The sequence below is a fragment of the Bubalus kerabau genome, chromosome 2 (genome assembly GCF_029407905.1).
Source record: "Bubalus kerabau isolate K-KA32 ecotype Philippines breed swamp buffalo chromosome 2, PCC_UOA_SB_1v2, whole genome shotgun sequence".
NCBI lineage: Eukaryota > Metazoa > Chordata > Mammalia > Artiodactyla > Bovidae > Bubalus > Bubalus kerabau.
Genome location: NC_073625.1, coordinates 116,163,740 through 116,184,221, shown reverse-complemented (window position 1 = coordinate 116,184,221; position 20,482 = coordinate 116,163,740). Strand labels below are relative to the sequence as shown.

The window sequence follows — 20,482 nt, the reverse complement described above, 5'->3', positions numbered from 1 at the left end:
GTCATATGTGTCTCATTTAATGTTTTATTTTTGGGCAAGAAGGAGAGAACAGCATCTAGGGGTCAGCTAGTTGTCTCTTACGTTAGGATTTGTCAGATTTACTTTCTATTTATCTAGTTGCTCTAAAATTAAAATATAATTTTTATCATCTAAGACGTATTAACTCTTGGGCTGTGATAATACTTGGGAAATTGTTCTTACTTGAGTTTTGAGGCAATTTTAGTTTTGTGAATAGTCATCATAGTTCTTTGATTAAATACCGCTAATTTCGATATCATAAGATGGAATAAGGTCTTAAAATTGATTTGAAATAATTCCTTATTTTGTTTCACTGCCATTAGATTGATGTGATTTATTTAATGTTTTTAGACTCTTAAGGCAAGAATGAGGATCTCGGGTGAGATGATCTTTTAGCTACACATAAAGCTAAATGATGTGTAACTGGTTCCTTCTAACTCTAAAAAGTCTCTTATTCTAAATGTTCAGATCTCATCAGAACAACTTATTCCCAGAGACATTATATACTTGTTTTTTTTAGATGAAAAGTATTTCATTGTGATTACATTTTGTGATTCTTACGCCGTTTAAATATTTTATTTAAACAAATATCAAATAGTATGCTTCAAAAGAGAATTTATTAAAGGGTTGGAAATTAGTTGTCAGTTTTCCATTGTATTTTATGTCAACATCAACATGTATTAACCTTGTTACCTTTTTCTGAGATTTAAGATAACAGTTTTGATAAATTAGTATACTTGTATTTATATCAGGCCTCTTGATTTAGCTTTCAGTAAAGGGTTGTAAGACATTGTAGGTATTTTTGGCATTGAAGGTGACGAATACATTTTTAGTTTTATTGTACTTCACAAATAAGGTTTGTACTGATAAGTGAGAACATTTGTCCAGTGTTTAAAAAATGTTGATTTGGATAGTTAACACTTCTCTGTTCTGGAATGAGTCTTTGTTATTATATAGTACATGTTAAAAGTCACTTAGGTGTTTGCACTAGGTAAACTTGTGTACAGGGAAGTTTAGGAAGTATTTTTTATATTCTTTTTAGTATTCAAGGCTAGAAAATTTATAGTTTCCTCAAGATTAATTATTTTTAATATTAATGTTTGAATTTTTGGTATTGGCAAAAAGTGAGATGAATGAAACAGCTAGATTTAGCAGAATGTAGGATTCTGTTTTGCTTGGTTCGTTTTTACCCTTTCCTTCTCCCTTTTAAATGTAGCTGTTTCTCAACCAACAGTTGACATAAGTTTGATGTTTGGTATTTCTAAATAGCACTAATTTCTTATTGTTACGTTGTATTAGAAGACTGGTGACAAGTATTTGGAATGGAGAATATGCTTAGATTCTGCTTTATTTGAGCAGAGCATCAGATATATGGAGATGCCTATTAACTTTGGTTTAAATATTTATAAATTAATTTTCTGTGGTTAGAAAATGATCATAGGTTTTTATTTAGTTGTCATGTTGTATAAGGTGATTTATCTTACTCTGTAAATTCCTTTAGTAAACATCTTTTATTGTCACTGGCACTAATAAGAAAGGCCATTTTGTTTAGCTGTGATTATTATAAATGATCCTCCTATTAGGATGTTTTGAATAGTATCAATTTAAAAATCAGGGGGCATAGTTTACAAGATAAGCTTTGTAGATGCAAGATGGTAGTTATACAAAGGTGATCTGAAGGGGTTTCTGGAGGTAAAATATTCCTAGATAAGAGGTAGGTCTTGTTTTTAAATTAGAGATGAAGCAGTTTTTGCTTAGATCAACATTTTGAAGGATGAGAAGGAATAGAAAACTTAGGAGTGACAAAAGGCAGATTGTTAAATCCGTTTTTATCAAGAGTTTCTTTGTTGCTTTGTAGTACCAATTTGATCTTAAGGCTGATTGATATTTGTATTTGTAATGCTGATGTTTGTAAGGCGTAATTTCTTACTGAATCCTACATAGGTTAGAAATATTACTATCCAAATTAACTGGCATCCTTCAGATGAGTTTGTTGAAAAATACTTTGAATCAGAAGTAATTTGTGAAATCTAGCTTTTTAAAAAAAAATCTGTTTCAGATTCCTTTAAGTACTTCTGTTTTGCCTACAAGTGATTGGGTTCTGGTATAAAAGCAGGCTATTTTTAATTTGGGAGAATATTTGGAGTTGGAAATTACTTTTTTTTTTTTTAGAAAAGAATGATATTTAGGTTTGCCCACTATAATCTGTTTTGACTCATTTAATGTTTTATATTATTCAGTAAATGTTAATGGAAAATAATATTACAGCCAAACTCAGTGAAAGAAACACAAAAGCAATATCTTTAAGTGAGAAATATTTCTTTCATGGTTGAGTACAGATTTAATTAAAGGTGATAAAATGGCAGATGAATATTCACCTGTATTCTGAAGGAGAAATTAGATGCTTTAAGAATTTGAGAAGATTATTGCACGAATCTTCAAATCTGTTTTCAGTTTAAAACATATAGCCCTTTTTTTTCTTGATATAGGTGTATCTTTGGCAAAGCTCCTACATTTATCAGCCATATTCAGGATTGTTTTTAAAATTTCCGAGTGAAAATGGAAAAGTAAAGGAAAGAGAGAGATTTTCCTAAAATAACTTGGTAAAGGTTTGAAGAAAGAGTGGAAGGATTTAGAGGGTGTATAATTCCATGAAAAAAGAATGAAGGAGAAATGCACTGAGGCAGAAGTAGAAAATAGGAATTGTGGAAAGTGTCCATCCCTGATCAAGGAGAAAAGGGATTCTGTGCCACATAGAATTTTCCCATGGTAGCCATGAGATGGGAGTAGCCAACTATGGGGGGTTGGATTGCTTTATCGAGCCAAGCAGTGGTGACAGGATGGCCTCAGTGGGTGGGTGAGAAGAGAATGAGTTGAGCGAGCTCTTAGTGTCCAGGGCCTTTTCAAGACAGGAGGTAGTATGATATGGTAAAATGTGCATTAAACCAAGTAAGTTTGTCTTCAAATCCCAGTTTACCTCCTAGCTATGTAACTTTGGGTGAGCTCCAGTTTCTGCATCTGTTAAATGGGCATATACTGTTAGTGTCTTAAGTGTTAAACTGTAAACATTAAGTGAAGTAACACACCAGTGTGCCCAGCATATTGTCTTACTTATAGTAGATCCTCAGCACATGTTAGTTTTCTTTCTTCTCCAGGTTATGCTAATCTCTGAATTTTGTAATATAGCCTCAAACCTATTAATAAATTTGGAGAGACATTTTCTTCATTCATTGCATAGAATTCCCATAAAAAACCTCAGTAAGCATTTTAAGTGCCTTGTATAATTGATTAAAAATGATTAATAAGGCCCAACTTATTCATATATTATGCTTCTGTTAACTTTGTCCTCTGAAAACAAGCCCAGACTGAGAAAATACTTGTCTCAAATGCTTATATTAAAGCCTATGTGTTTGACTCCTTATTAAAAGCCCTGACTCAAAGCTTATTTACTCTATTTCAACTTATACAAATCGATTAATATAAAGCTTAGTTTCTATTTGGTTGCACACAGTTGATTAGAAAGAAGCATTAAATTAGAAGGTGACAAGAAGGGTCAACTGTCTCTTCTGGAAGACTGGAGAAAGTGATGGCTTATAATTTATATTCTCTTTTTAAGTACTGCAACTGCTGTTAGGCTTACATGTTTAGGATTACTTAATTGGCTGTAACTTGGATTAATTTTATACGACTGAATCAAACATTTTTCAATACTGAAGGATAGTGAGGGTGTGTGTGGGTGTGTGAATGGAGCAGAAAGCTGAATTGTGATCCCTTCAGTATCCCTGTTATTATGTATACCTTCTAGCTTCTCTGGCAGAGGGATGGAGATGGAAGGATTAAACTTGGAAGGAGGAAAAGAATGCAGCGTTTGAAGTAATCTGTTGGAGGGAGAAATTGGCCCGAGGTAGGCCCCTTCCTTCCTTCTGTCTTCCTAAGTTCTGGTTTTTAGTAATCTGTGTTCTGGGTAACTCCAGAAGGAGTGCCATTTCACCTTTAGCTGAGTTATTTCTAGAACATCATTGTCCATCCTGTCTTGGATCTTAATAGCTCTGCGATTTTATATTCTTTGTCAGCTACCCAAACTTCCTTCACATGGAAAATAATGGATCATTATAAGGAGCTCAGGGTGGCTTAGAGCTTATTCCTCCATCTAGTCATTCTTTCCCCCTGTTTGACAGAGGCTCCTGGGAATGTAGATTAGTTATTTATTTTTTTATTCCAGAGCAGCTTTTCATGTAAGAGACATGACTTAAGCATTTTTTTCTTTCTCTCTGCTGTGTAATATTCCATTAATTATATAGACACGTGGGTCAAAAAATAGTTGGCTTTTTGAAGATTTAGCAGAAAGAGACACTTAAATATTCGCATCTTAGTGTGAATTGATAACATCAGTTTCATTTCTTTGTACTTGACTGAATCTTCCTGAAAATACTGAAATTAGAGGGAAAGAAGCCTGTGTTAACTTTTGAGCATGCGTGGAATCTTTTGCAGGGTTTGGGTTTTTGAATGTGCAGTGAAGTGAAGCACATGGGAGCTTTGACTGAGGTCACATAGGAGGTGTAAGGGAGAAATTTAAGGTTGGTGAGAGCTTCAAGGACAGTTAAAAACGTACTTTTCCTGATCATTTTTCTTAGGGTAACTTTGTCCTTTTCCCTTTTACCATGGGGCTTCCCTGGTGGCTCAGATGGTAAAGCATTCGCCCGCAATGAGGGAGACCCGGGTTCTATCCCTGGGTTGGGAAGATCCCTTGGAGAAGGAAATGGCAACTCACTCCAATATTCTTGCCTGGAGAATCCCATGGACAGAGGACCCTGATAGGCTACAGTCCATGGGGTCGCAAAGAGTCAGACAGGACTGAGCGACTTCACTTTCATTTCAGTTTAGTGAAATTAACTTTGTTTGAGAGCCTTGTTTATTTCCTGTCCAGCTTTCTCTGCCCCAACACTGGTTAAGATAACGTGATACGAGTATGGCTCACTTATTTGTCTATATATCTTCTTGATTTTTTCCCCCGTGATTTTTTCCCCCCATGTATCTTGGAGAACTTTTTACCCAGCACATATGGCTGTCTCATTTATTTTAATGGCTAATGTGTATTCCACTGTGTGGCTGAATCATAAGTAAAACAAGTTTTCCATTAGAGGATGCTTAGGCCGTTTCCAGTCTTTTTCCATTAAAAGGTCACATCCTTGTACATAAATCTTTGGTTAATTTTTATGACTAAGCACATAATATAGGATTATATATACTCCTAGCATATATATATATATATATATATATATACTCCTAGCATATATATATATATATATATATATATACTCCTAGTATATATATATATACTCCTAGCAATGAGATTGTTGGTTAGCAGTTTTCATTTTGATAGATATTTCCAAAGCTAACTTTAAAACTGTCAGAGCAGTGTTCCTTGATATTGAAGTCTGTGTTGATATCTTAATATTTTCTGGTATTTCAGGGAAATTGTCTCAGAAACAGTTTCTAGGCCAGCCAGTAACTTGAAATATATAGGTTAATTTGGGGTTAGAGGAATAAGAAACCAAATGTGAAAAAGGAAGATCGATTCCTTTTTCTGTCTATATGGACTGTTTTCAAGAAAATTTTCATAGAGGTCAAGTTTGCCCTTTATTTACGGTGTTTCCACTTCCCATTCCATTTACTATTGAGTTGTGGAATCTTTCTGTTTCAGATGCCTCATTCTGGCACTTTTTTTTTTTTGCATACTTACCTTTCTTCCCCCAAATATTCTGTACCTCCAAAGTATTTTGACTTCCTCAATACCTACTGTTGCAAACTGATGTTAGGGATAAGATTAGTTTTTTAAAAATTAAATTTTTATGTTTGTTTTACTAGGTTTAGTATATGTTAACACACTGTTAGAGGAGTATAGTTGTAAGCATTACGCATATATTAGGATAGGGCTTCCCTCATAGCTCAGTTGGTAAAAGAATCTGCCTGCAATGCAGGATACCCGGGTTTGATTCCTGGGTTGGGAATATCCCTTGTAAATGGGATGGAAATGGAAGGAAATGGCAGGCCACTCCAGTATTCTTGCCTGGAGAATCCCATGGACAGAGAAGCCTGGTGAGGGGTTGCAAGAGTCAGACATGACTTAGCAACTAAACCACCACCACTGTATATTAGGATATACTAATTTTTTTTTAAATTGATGAGGTACATTATAAAAAACATTGGAGATGAGGACCACTGCTTTAAGGAAATGTAGACCTTGCAGTGGGTTAGTAAGTCAGCTTTAACTTTTGGTAATCTTAAAAAAAAAAAGTCTGTCCTAGGTTAGTTTGTCTAATGTCTTTTATTAATGTCTGCTTTTAATGATTACTTCTTTTTACTTCTTCCATATTCTTTAAAAGCTCCCAGGGTGTGTGTGTGTGTGTGTTTAATAATTATGTATGTGGCAATAGCAGATGTCACAGCAGTAAAGGGTGGCTTTGTGTATATATTGGTCCCTTTTGAGTCCTTTAGGAAAACAGTAAATAGATTAGAAGTATATAATTGATTTGGTAAGGATTTCCAAAGAAATAAGCAAATTTTAGCCCTAGGAGACTTAAGTTTATTAGTTGTAGGATAGTTTATTCTCTAAGAAATGTGATAAATAGAATATTTGAAGAGGATAGTTATTTGGTGATGTATTTTAAATATTTGTCATTTAGACTACTAAAATATTTCAAAAAGGGAAATTAAATTCTTGTTCCTTTGTCCAGTATGTCTTCTGGATTTATGATACTACCTGGTTCCAGGGAAGACACAGCAAGTATGAATTACATTTTTCTTTTGTTTATGTTACTGTTTATGTGAGCTGTTTTTAAGCTGTTGTATTTTTGTTGAGTTGCTAAGTCGTATCTGACTCTTTTGCAACCCCATGGACTGTAGCCCACCTGGCTCCTCTGTTCATGGGATTTCCCAGGCAAGAATTTTGGAGTGGGCTGCTGTTTCCCTCTCCAGAGGATCTTCCTGACCCAGGGATTGAACCCGAGTCTCCTGCTTGGCAAACAGATTCTTTACCACTGAGCCACCTGGAAAACCCCATTTTTTGAGCTGTACATTTAAATAAAGTTTTCTCCCTAGACGATGTTAGTAAATGAAAGATTATTTTAGATTTCAGTAGTGTATTTAAATTTAACATTTGAAAGCTGTGATTAAAGTAGTAACCATTACTACCTCATTGATTTATACTTAATACATTTACTAATTGTAGTCCTTTCATGTTGGGTGAGTGTGTGTTTATTTTATACAGCCTGGTAAAAAACAAGCCATACCAGTGCCTTGACAGGGCTTAAGGTAAAAATGTCTTTGGATTTCAAGATTATTATGCTAGTTCCTCGAGTAACACAATGGAGTATGAATTTATAGCAACCAAAGTTAGAAGAGCAGGCTTAATATTGCCTATTTTTCCTATAATAATGGGGGGAAAAGATAATGTAATTATTTAGTAGGGTCTAATTCTTATGACCTCTTAAATTTAATCATGGGCAACTATTTAAGAATATATTAGTAATGAAAATACTTTTTCCATTTTAACAAATTTAAAGCATTTAAAAGAAATAAAATTACTTTATAGAAAGTTCAAATTAGAGAGAAATACAAGTATGAAAAAAATTAGTAATTTCACTACCCAGTGGTAATATTAATGTTAGCATTTTCAGTAAAGCTGTGTACATTCAGACACGTATTTACATACACATTTCCTTTAATATATTGGGCTGTTTGCCAAAATTTTAAAATATTTTTCAAGAATATTTTTTGACTGTATTTTTTTTATAATTTAAACAGACTTAACTTTTTATTGACATATAATAACTGACAGAAATGTGTGCATATCACAGATACACATCTTAAAATTTTACAAAGTGGGCACACCTGTATAGCCAGCATTCCACTCAAGAAAAAATGTCTGCTCCCAGATAGCCCACTTTTCCTACCTCCTATCAACAGTCTCCTCACACAAGCATAGCCATTTTTCTGATTCTATTTTTAAGAAAAACTTTGAGATATAATTTGTATAAAATAAAATTTGCCCATTCTAAGAGTACAATTCAATAATTTTTAGTAAATTTATTGAGTGGGGCAACCGTTACTTTAGTTTTAAAATGCATATATGGATATAATTTAACCCAGTTTCTTTTTATTGAATACTTAGTGTAATTCCAGTTTTTCACTATTAAAGTACTGCCATAGTGATTTTTCATGCATATCTTTATATGCATTTCTGATTTCATTAGGGTAGTTTCCTAAAAGTATTATTTATCACCAGTTCAAAGAACATATGCATTTTTCTGGGTTTTGATACAGTGTACCAGATTACCTTTGGAAAGAGTTGAACTAAAGTACTCCCACTGTCAGTAGATTTTTTTCCCTGTGAGCTCAACCTTGGATGTATTGTTTAAGAGTTGTTATCAATTTGGGGGATAAAATACAGTTTTAATGTTCATTTCTTTGATACTCCTGTGACTACTATTTTATATATTTAGTGACTGTTTCTAATTTTTCTTTATGATTTACCTGATAGTATTCTCCCAGTTTATTTCTTAATGTTATTTCTTATTTTAATTTTAAGATGTTTTAATATATTAAAGGATATGGAGCCATCTGGTGTTACAAATACTTTCTCCCAGTTTGCTTTATTTCATGCTCATTTTTCATAATGAAATAGATTAGTGCCTTAATGTCAGAAATAAAAATTTGTATTTTCTACCAGCTTTTGGAAATTTACTGGTAATTTTTAAATTGGAGGCAATATTGAATTATGTGAATAAAACTTTTATTGAAGTATGGATACCTTTCATAATTTGAAATTTAAAAAATTCAAGTAGACATATAAAACTAATTTATTATGCTTTGTTGCCAAACTTGGTCTTTCCAGGCAGTTATACTTAAGCATGAACATTGACGACAAACTGGAAGGATTATTTCTTAAATGTGGCGGCATAGACGAAATGCAGTCTTCCAGGGCAATGGTTGTAATGGGTGGAGTGTCTGGCCAGTCTACCGTGTCTGGGGAACTGCAGGAATCGGTGCTTCAAGATCGGAGTATGCCTCACCAGGAAATCCTTGCTGCAGATGAAGTGTTACAAGAAAGTGAAATGAGACAACAGGATATGATATCACATGATGAACTCATGGTCCATGAGGAGACAGTGAAAAATGATGAAGAGCAGATGGAAACACATGAAAGACTTCCTCAAGGACTACAGTATGCACTTAATGTCCCTGTAAGTAATTCCTTTATAAAATATTAAACTTAGTTAGAAACATAATTAATTTCTGTTAAGTGATACAGTCATTGAAGAAATTTCAAAAAATGTTTAAAATCTGAATATAAATAGTTCAAATGTGTGTTCTAAAATAGATATACCAAATATTGATAAAAATCATGATAAGGCAAAATTAAGTTTTTGTATTATATACATTTTAGAAACATATTTTCTGGATAACATTTGTCAGGATTACTGTGTGTTAAATTTTAAGTGCTTAATTTTGAAGGATACTTTGTTTTAACTTTCGGGTTCTCCTTAAAGAATAGAAGGATTGGAAGAAAAAAAAAGTATAAGGATTGAATCTGGAGCATAGCTAGAAAAAAATCATATACTTGAGAATTTTTCCTTCAAATTTTGTAACTTGGCAATTCCTGCCTTTTTTATTTTTTCATTATCTTTAAAAAGTATTTCACCCTTTCAGTCTTTCCTGTTTAACCTTGATGTCACAGGTCATCACCTAAGATACTCTTTTATAGTTACCCATAAATTTTTTTTCAATTCAAAGGAGCATTTATTGAGCCCACATTAAATGGGACATGCTTACGATACTATGAGATGCCCTTCTTCTGTGTATAGTTTCTGCTTATCCCCAAGTGGATACATGCTGTGTCTCATAGTCTTTGTAGTTATTCAAGCTTCTATAATGGAATGGTAGGCTTGTTCAGAGACTCACAATCTTTTTAGAAAGTTGTACATTTTCTGGAAAAAAAAAAGAACAACAGTAACAAACAAAAACAGTGAGCTGGGCTTGTTGCTTCCCCTGAAGGTTCAGGGCTCATTTGGTGCTTCAGTCACAGGCTCTTTGGAACAAACAGCAATGACCTCTTTATAATCTTCACTCCAAAATTATCTGTGTGAAGTGAATTGTAATCAGCTCTGGTCTCAGTGATTTCTTTCTCAGTACTGAGGGTATTTAATTCCACATCAGTAAGCAATGCAAAAGTCTGTGTGTTCTTTAAGTACAAGTCAGTGATAGTTTCTGTATTTTGGTCACTGATCAAGTCTAGTGGTTCAGTGGTTGACTGACTGTAGGTCAGTGGTGAATTCTGCGAGTAGTGTGGGATAAGTCACAGCCAGGGCAAACCAGGCAGAGGAGCAAGGCCTTCCTGAGCATGGTGCTGATGCAGGCGGGGAGTCTGAGAAGCTGAGTGGTTTTTTTTGCTTTCTTGTGTCTTTATTTTTACCTGATGATCAGCAAAACTACTACTGTCATAAAATCATCTTCTATTCTTTATGTGATATTAAACCTGATCCTTTCAGTACTTCTAATATACTGTGCTTTTTCTTTTGCTTTAGGACCTTCATGTATCCTACTTGTAATATTCCCCTTAATCATAACCCATCTCTGTTTTTTAAACTGATTAGTGCTTCATCATCATCAGCCTGCCACTTCTGTCCAGTCTAGGTTTACTCCCTGCAGTAGGGACTTGTTCACATTGTCTCTAATAGATAGTAGGCTCTTTGAGAGCATGAATTTTGTCTTATTTTTCATTATGGCCCATGTGTTAGCACATGATGTGAATGAGTGGATAACTACTTACAGTTGTGTTCTAATACATGTGCTCACCAACTTTTACCTAGTCTATTGCAGTAGCCTTTTCCTTTTTCTACCTGTTGATGATGATGAATTACATTAATTAATTTTTTAATGCTGAATCAGCCTTGCATACCTGGAAGAAATCCCACTTTGTTGTGGTGTATAATATTTTTATACATTTTTAAAATTCAATTTACTAGTACCTGTTGAGGATTGATAGATTGGTCTAGTTTTCTTTTCTTGCAGTATCTTTGTTTTGATGTTAGAGTAACCCTGGTTTCATAGAATGAGTTAGGAATATTCACTCTGCTTTGGTCTTCTGGGAGAGATTGTAGAGAGTTGGTACAGTTTCTTCCTTGAGTGTTTGATGGAATTCACAGTGGATCTGTAGGGCCTGGTACTTTGCTTTTTGGAAGGTTAGTAATTCAGTTTCTTTAATAGCTATAGATTCAGATTGTATGTTTCTTCTTATGTGAGTTTTGACGGATTGTGTCTTCTGAGGAATTGATTCAGTTCATCTAGGTTATCAAATTTGTGGGCATAGAGTTGTTCATAGTGTTCTTTTATTATCCTTTTAGTGTCCATGAGGTCTGTAATGATGTTCCCACCTTAATTTCTGGTATCAGTAATTTATGTCTTTTTGTCTTAGCCTGACAAGAGGCTTGCTGCCTTTTTTTTTTTAAGTATGTCAACAGTTGCTTATTTATTTATTTTTGGTTGCACTGGGTCTTCCTTGCTGTGTGCGGGCTTTCTCTAGTTGCAGTGAGCAGAGGTTGCTCTTTGTCTTAACAGTTTTTAAGCATATAGTATTACATCCAGTGTCAGCGTACAGTTAATTGCACTCTCGTTGTACAGTAGATCTCTAGAACTGTTTTGTCTTGCAAAGCTGAATTTCTATACCCACTTAACACCAGTTCTCCATTGTTACCTCCCCCTAGTAAAAGCTTACTAATTTTATAGAGAATTAGCTTTTGATTTTTTCCTGTTGTTTTCCAGTTTTCAATTTCATTGATTTCTCCTCTAATTTTTTTGATATCTTTTCTTATATTATTTTGGATTTAATTTGCCACCCATGGTTTTTGGGCTTCTCAGGTGGCACTAGTGGTAAAGAACCTACCTGCCAATGCAGGAGACACAAGTTCAGTCCCTGTGTTGGAAAGATTCCCTGGCGGAGGGCATGGCCACCCACTCCAGTATTCTTGTCTGGAGAATCCATGGACAGAAGAGCCTGGTGGGCTGCAGTCCATAGGGTTGCAAAAGAGTTGGACATGACTTTGCTACTGAACACACACACACACACACACACACACACACACACAGCGTTCAGTAATACAAATTTCTCTCTAAGCGCTGCGTTCACAGTGTTCCACAAATTTTGATAAGTTGTATTTTTATTTTCATTTGGTTCATTTTATCTTTTTTTTCTGAGATGCGTTCTTTGATTCATGTGTTATTTGGAAGTGTGTTATTTAATCTCCCAAGTTTTGGGAATTTTTTCAGCTATTTTTTTGTTACTGATCTATAGTTTTAATTCAGTTATGGTCTAAGAGTGTATATTGTATGATTGTTTATTCTTTTACATTTATGAAGTTGTGTGTTTTGTGTGCCCTAAATGTTTGCCTTGGCAAATGCATGTGAGATTGAAAAGAATAAAATAGTCTGTTGATGGTAATAGCTTTCTTCTTGGACTGATTGTAACCTGAGCCATACCTGACTGTTTTTCAGATGATTTCTATAATGATCTTTTCAAAATGAGATTTATACTTATCATTTTCCTCCCAGAAATTTTTCAGAGGTTTCTTTTTGCTAAAAAGCTGAAATGCACTCTTTTGCTTGGGCTAAAAGAGCCTTTGAATCAGGTCTCCTCTTATCTTATCCAGCCCCTGCAAGCCCTACTGCCCACTTCATAGTTTAAGTACTTTGAAATTAGATTAGTTGCCCAGGTCCAGTATGATTTTTTCTCTTCTGTACATGTTGGATATACCTGTAATATTCTTTGTTTGGCAGTCTACTGTTCTTCACTTATCAAAACTTTCCTTTGTGTAATTTTTCATTATAATAACTAACTTTTCATTTCTTTGCTTGTGAGACCATGAGGTCTATTTTCTGAAACTTGTATTTTAACTTTGTGTTCTCAGTAACTGGGCTGTGGTAGGCAGTCATATATATATATTTTTTTTTAATTTTATTTTATTTTTAAACTTTACAAGATGCTCAACATCACTCATTATCAGAGAAATATTTTTTGAGTGAAAGAAATCTTTTTTAATTGAGAAAAAGTTTGAAGTGAAATGTGGATCCTAAGTTACAATTCAGAATTTTGACAGCTGCATAAACTTGTATGTAACCCATAATGCATCAAGATATAGAATATTTTCATCATCCTGGAAAGCTGGAAAGTTTGTTTTCTTCTTGGTCAGTCCACTCCACAACAATTGTTCTGATTGCCCTCCCCGCGCCCCACCCTCCCCATCATAGATTAATGTTGTCTCTTGAAAAGTTTGGGCTTCCCTGTTGCCTCAGACGGTAAAGAATCTGCCTGCAGTGTGGGAGACATGGGTTCAGTCCCTGGGTTGAAAAGATTCTCTGGAGAAGGGAATGGATGTCCACTCCAGTATTCTTTCCTGGAGAATCCTGTGGACAGAGGAGCCTGGTGGGCTACCGAACATGGGGTTGCAAAGAGTCAGACACAGTTGAGTGACTAATGTGAGAATTCTGTATGAATGGAATCATGTGTAACTCTTCTCTCCAGCTTCTTTTGCTCAGCATAGTGTTTCTGTAGTTTTCCATGTTGGTTTAGTGTTATCAGTAAGTAGTTCATTCTTTTCATTATTGTTTAACATTCTGTTATACTATACTAAAATTTTATTTCCCTCTTTATGGTTATTTATTACCTCTAGTTTTCAACCATTATGAATAAAGTCACTGTGAATGTTGTTAAAAACGTCTTTTTTAATTTCTTCTGGGTACAATTTTTTAGAAGTTAAGCTATTTCTCTTCTGTTTTCATTTTGTTTAATCTAGTTTCTATCTTTGCATCAGTATTACTCTTGATTGGTATATTTTCTATACAAAACCCTGAGATCAGGTAGTGTAGATCTTCCAGTTTTGTTATTCTTTGGCAGATTACTGTGACTGTTCTAGTTTGTTTGCATTTTCATGTAAAATGCAGGATCAGCCTTTCAGTTTCTGTAAAATGAACTATCTGGTTTTAGTTGGGATTGCATTGATTGTATATATTGACTTGATAAAAACCAGCAACTAAAAAATAGAGGCTTCCAGTCCATGAACATGATGTATTGTATGTTTATTTTGCTTTTCTCTAACTTCTCTTGGCATAGTTTTTATCAGAGTTTCTGGACATATTTATTTGGTTAAGTTTATCCTTAAGTATTCCATGTTTAAGATGTTATTGTAAATGGTGTTTAAAAAAAAAAACTTCAGTGTCTAATTGTTCGTGACTAGTATATAGGAATGCAGTTGATTCTTTTTATGTTGACCATGTATCCTGTGATCTTGTTATATGTACCTGTTCTAGTAAGGTTCCTTCTGTTTTTTTCAGGGTCCCTATTGTCCATACATTTTAAATCTTCCTTTCCAATTTATATGGTTTTTACTTTTTTCTTCCTTATTGTATGGACTAGGCTTCCAGAATAGTGTTGAATAAAAGTGGTAAGAGTCGATATTTTTGCTTTTTTCCTAATCTTTAGGGGACTGTATTGAGTTTTTCACCATTAATAATTGTTTTAGCTATAAATTTTTCATAGGTTATGTTTATTTATGAGGTGGAAGATGTTTTCTTTGTAGTTTGCTGAGATTTCTTTTAAAGTTGTGAATGGATGTATAACTTCATTGATATTTTTTCTGCATCTATTAGATGATCATATGATTTTCCTTCCTTTTCTTAAAGTGAACTTACTGATTTTCAAATGTTAAGCCAGTCCTGCATTCCTGGGATAAATTGCACTTGGTCATGATACATTGTCCTTTTTATATGTTCTTGGATTCAGTTTACTGATTTTTTTTAAAAAGAATGTTTATGTATATGTTTATGAGGCATATTGTTTTCTTGCAGTCTTGTTTTAGGTATATTGGCCTCATAAAAAATAGTTCCTTCTTTATTTTCTGAAAGTTTATAGAAAATTCGTGTTATTTCTATCATAATATATATTTAGTGGACTTTACCAATAACTTAATCTAGGGTTGAGTTTCCTTTGTGAGAAAGTTTTTACTTCCATATTTAACTTTTAAAACATAAAAAACTAATCAGATTTAAATTTTTTCTTGATTTAGTTTTGACAAATTATATTTTTCATTAAAAAATTTTTTTTTTAATTGAAGGATAATTGCTTTACAGAATTTTGTGGTTTTCTGTCTTACATCAACAAGAATCAGCCATAGGTACACCCATGTCCCCTCCCTCCTGGACCTTCCTCCCATCTCCCTCCCCACCCCACCCTTCAGCCTTTCACAGAGCCCCTGTTTGAGTTCCCTGAGTCATACAACAAATTCCCATTGGGTGTCTGTTGTACATATGGCATTGTAGATTTCTGTGTTGCTCTCCCCATACAGCTCCCCTTCTCCCTCCTCTCCTCCCACTGTGTCCTCAGGTTTGTTCTCTATGTCTGTTTCTCCGTTGCTCCCCTGAAAATAAATTCATCAGTGTCCTCTCTTTAGATTCCATATATATGTGTCAGTACACAATACTTATATTTCTCTTTCTGACTTTCACTCTGTATAATAGTCTCTAGTTTTGTCCACATCATTAGAACAGATTCAGATGTGTTCTTTTTCATAGCTGAGTAGTATTCCATTGTATGTATGTACCACAGCTTCTTTATCCATTCATCTGTTGATGGACATCTAGGTTGCTTCCATGTTCTAGCTCTTGTAAATAGTGCTGCAGTGAACATTGGGGTACATGTGTCTTTTTCAGTTTTGATTTCCTCAGGGTATATGCCTAGGAGTTCATTTTTTAACTGAACAAAAATTTTCATAATATTTTCTCAATTCCTTTACTGTCTAAAGGACTTGTAATATTTCTTTTTTCACCTTGATAGTGCCAGTTGTCTTTTTCTTGATTAATCTGGGTAGAGATTTGTCAGTTTTTCTGGTCTCTTCAAAGAATAAGTTTTGGTTTTAGTGCCTCATTAGTAAAGAATGCACCTACCAATGCAGGAGATGCAGGAGACATGGTTCGATCCCTGGGAGGGAAGATTGTTTGGAGAAGGAAATTGCAATCATGGCCAGGAAAATTCCATGGACAGAGGAGCTTGGCAGGCTACAGTTCATGGGGTTACAAAGAATCAGACATGATTGAATGCACACACGCATTGTTCATTTCAACTTTCATCTTTACTCTCAAGTTATTTCTTTCCTTCTGCTTACTTTATTTTAATTTGTTCTTATTTTCTTAGCTTTTTATAGTAGAAGGTTTGGTAGCTGTTTTAGATCTTTCTTTTTGATGTAAGCATTTTAAGCTCTAAACTTCTCAATTTCTTTTGTGATTTCTTTGTGACCCGTGCTTAATTTCTGAATATTTGAAGTTTTCCAGGTATCTTTTTGTCATTGATATTTAGTCATTGTGGTCAGAGACTATACATGTACAACTTAAGTCCTTTTAAATGTGTTGAGTCTTACAAGGTCTACTGTATGGTTACCTGGTGAATGCTCTATATTCACTTGAGAAGAATGTGGAGTCTGACTGTTGTCGGGAGGGTTTTTTGTAAATGTCAATTAGGTCAAGTTGGCTAGTTGTATTCTTGTTTTTTTTTAATTTATTTTTATTGGAGTATAGTTGCTTTATAATGTTGTGTTAGTTTCTATTGTATAGCAAAAATGAATCATCTATGCATATACATCCCCTCTTTTGGATTTCCTTCCCATTTAGGTTACCATAGAGGATCTAGTAGAGTTCCCTGTGCTATCTGGTAGGTTCTCATTAGTTATCTAATTTATACACAGAATCAGTAGTGCATATATGTCAGTTCCAGTCTCCCAATTTCTCCCACCCATTCCCTTTCCCTCTTGGTATCCATACATTTGTTCTTTACTTAACTCTTTTATACCCTTACTCATCTACTTATTCTCCAGGCATTAAAGTTTGTTTGCAGAAAGATCCAGTTCAGATTATACATTTCATTAACTGTCATGTCTCTTTAGTTTTCTTTAGTCTGGGTTAGTTCCTCTCTTTAAAAATTTTATGATCATCATACGTAAAAATTGCCATTTATTTTGTAGAATGTCATTCAGTTCAGGTTTATATGATTTTTCCTCTTAGACTTAAGTTGTTACTTTGGCAGGTATATTGCAAAAAGTGGTGCTATGTTTGTTCCCCATTGGGTTTGAACAGGTGGCACATGATTTTTATTTTCCCCCTTCTGATGGTGGTTCACTTTGATCAGTTAATTGAGGTAGGGTCTGCCAGGTTTTGCCAGTGTAAAGTTAATCTTATCCCTCATCATACTTTGAAATTTGTTCATTTATTTATTTGTATCAATATTGATTTTGAAGTTTTATTCACTGGGTAAAATCTACTACTATGTTTAATGCTTAGTTGATGATTTGGCCAATCCGAGCCTCTTCAGCTTGGCTTCTGTGTTCTTTTGACCTGTCCCATCAGTCCTTGAGCACTTCCTTTAAGTCATGAGATGTTCTAGGCTTATATTGTATTTTACCTGCCCATCCCTGGAATCAGACATTTTTTCTAAGGAGTCCTAGTTCATTTTAGTGGAGAATGGTATTTAGAAGCCAAGATCTGAGTGCTCAGTGTGCTGCTCATTGCTGGTGGAGTATAACTGCTCCCAGGACTGTTAGTGGATAAAGCCAGAGAAAATATATATATATATATATATATATATATATATATGTGTGTGTGTACATACTTACATACATTTATATGTATATATGTACATACATTTACATCTATAATTATCCATTTATCTATAAGTATTGAAAACCATGAGTTCACACTGATACCTCCAATTATAGTCCATTACCACAGAGTACATTTTAGTTTGCTTCCTCCCATATTTTATGAGTCCTTTCTCAGACAGTGATAAGCCTGATTCTGTTATTCTTAATGTATTTATTTACTTAATTGATCAGATCCTCCTCCCAACCCGTTTGTAACTATTTTCCCTTTAGCACTGTTGCCCTTCTCCCCTTCCTATACAGGTAGATGCTCTCTTCACCCAGCTCCTGTACTCCATGGCAGTGCAAGCCATCCCTTGTCTCCTGTATGGATGTCTTCCTCCCCCTGCATGTGCTTTGGCAATTGTGCTGGGCCTCAGTTACCACATGGATCCCTCCTCGTACACTGTGGTGGTCCATGCTCAGTCCTCACACCACTTAGTTCTGGTACCTTGCTCAAGGCTGCTCTTCACCCACAGCATAGACCCTTTTATGTTGCTTGGGCTCTGACACTTTCATGCTGAACTGCCCTTTTATCTGGAGAACTTCCTCTCTCTGCTTACACTCTGATGTCTTACTTTGGGCAGCCCTCCCATGCCAGTACCCTCTTCATTCTGTCTAGGACCTGAAACTGTGTTTTGCTCCACAGTATGGCCTTAGAGGTGAATGGTTCATGGAGCCTAAGTAGATAGGGAAAGTCAGGAAGGGGAAGGGATAAGATTTATCCTTTTGTTTTCTTTAAAAAAACCTTAATTTTGAAATTATATAGATTCATAGGTAGTTGCAAAAATAATACAGAGATGTTCCATGTACCCAGTCTGGCAGTTTCTCCCCAGTGATTGCATTTTATATAACTATAGTACAAAATCTCAAAATAAAGAAGTTGACATTGCTACAACATGTCCATTTTTGTATGCTTTATCCTACAAGTAGATACAGAACTAATCCTTCATACCAAAGATCTCCCTGGTGCTACCCCTCTGTAGTCACACTGCTTCTTGTTGCCCCCACCATTCCTAACCCCTGGCTATCCTACCCTACTCTGTTTTCTGTCTCTAAAACTTCATCATTTTGAGAATATTTTATTTGAGATATTGGACTCAATATATTAAGTGACCTTTTGAGATTGACTTTTTTCACTTAATGTAATGCTCTCGAGAGCCATCTGAGTTGTTATATATATAAATGCTTTGTTCTTTTTTTTTTTTAATATATAGTAGTATTCCATGGTATAGCTCAGCTGGTTAAGAATCCACTTGCAATGCAGGAGACCCTGGTTCGATTTCTGGGTCAGGAAGATCCCTTGAAGAGGGGATAGGCTACCCACTCCAGTATCCTTGGGCTTCCCTGGTGACTCAGATGGTAAAGAATCTGCCTGTGGTGTGGGAGGCCTGGGTTCTATCCCTGGGTTGGGAAGATCCCCTGTAGGAGGGCATGGCAACCCACTCTGGTATTCTTGCCTGGAGAATCCTCGTGGACAGAGGAGCCTGGTGGACTATAGTCCATGGGGTTGCAGAGTCGGACACGACTGAGTGACTAAGCACACACACACAATTCCATGGTATGGTTGTTAAGTCAGTCAGTTCAGTTGCTCAGTCATGTCTTATTCTTTGCGACCCCATGGACTGCAGCACGCCAGACATCCCTGTCCATCACCAACTCCTGGAGCTTGCTCAGATTCATGTCCATCGAGTCGGTGATGCCCTCCAACCATCTCACCCTCTGTTGTCACCTCCTCCTCCTGCCTTCAATCTTTCGCAACATCAGGGTTTTTTCCAAGGAGTCAGTTCTTTGCATCAGGTAGCCAAAGTTCTGGAGTTTCAGCGTCAACATCAGTCCTTCCAATGAATATTCAGTACTGATTTCCTTGAGGATTGACTGATTTGATCTCCTTGCAGTCCAAGAGACTCTCGAGAGTATTCTCCAACACCACAGTTCAGAAGTATCAATTCTTTGGTGCTCAGCTTGCTTTATGGTCCAACTCTCACATCCATACACGGCTACTGGAAAAACCATAGCTTTGACTAGATGGACTTTTGTAGGCAAATGAGGGACATTTTAGTTGTTTCCATGTTTTGGCTATTACAGATAAAGCTGCTGTGAACATTGATGTGTAGGTTTTTGGGTTAACATAGGTATACATAGCTCTAGGATAAATACTCGGTTATCCCCTTGTCACCGGATATAATCACTTCTAACATTTTGGTATATGTACTTCAGTGCTTCTTTGATATGCATACCAAGCATAGGAACATGTTGCTTTTTATCTCTTCATTTACCAGCATATTTTGAACTTTTCTCAACTCCTTGTTCTTCTAATGCTTCTTAAATATCTGCTTGATATTCCAAATTTTGGGTAATCCATAGTTGAGTCCTGTTATTCCTAATAGATAATGATACATCTGAGTCCATTCTGAGAGTGAATCAATGGAAAGTTATCTCATACTGAATACCAAATGCCAGAATTTAGGATTTGTGTAATATTGCTTTATAGAAGAACTTAACAGAGATGAGAAATTATATCCCTTACTTATTACTTATGCATTCCTGCTGGTAAGGCAGAGTTGTGAAGGGCAGATCTTGGGATCATGAATATACATTTTTGAATTAAAGAGAGGGTGTTGATATAGAACAGTATGATCTAGGTTCCTCACAGTGTGAAAACTTAAGCTCCAAGGCTTTTCATCCTTTCTAGAGTGTATGCTAAAGTCTTTTTAAAAATAGAT

At 35.2% G+C, this 20,482-nt stretch overlaps 1 protein-coding gene across 10 annotated transcripts in view; it reads left to right on the top strand.

The window, feature by feature from the left end:
- ZNF148 (zinc finger protein 148) overlaps nt 1–20,482 on the top strand; it is a 147,837-nt gene that overhangs the window by 52,255 nt on the left and 75,100 nt on the right. For 6 of the 10 annotated variants that reach the window (XM_055568475.1, XM_055568481.1, XM_055568479.1 and 3 more), the window contains 3 exons: nt 3,824–3,922; nt 6,756–6,805; nt 8,915–9,263. The exons of 1 other annotated variant lie outside the window; for it this stretch is intronic. In XM_055568475.1, coding sequence (XP_055424450.1) covers nt 8,931–9,263 — 333 coding nt within the window. In that variant the 5' untranslated portion in view covers nt 3,824–3,922; nt 6,756–6,805; nt 8,915–8,930. The remainder of the gene's footprint in view (nt 1–3,823; nt 3,923–6,755; nt 6,806–8,914; nt 9,264–20,482) is intronic. 3 more of the 10 variants (XM_055568478.1, XM_055568477.1, XM_055568476.1) reach the window with 3 other exon arrangements.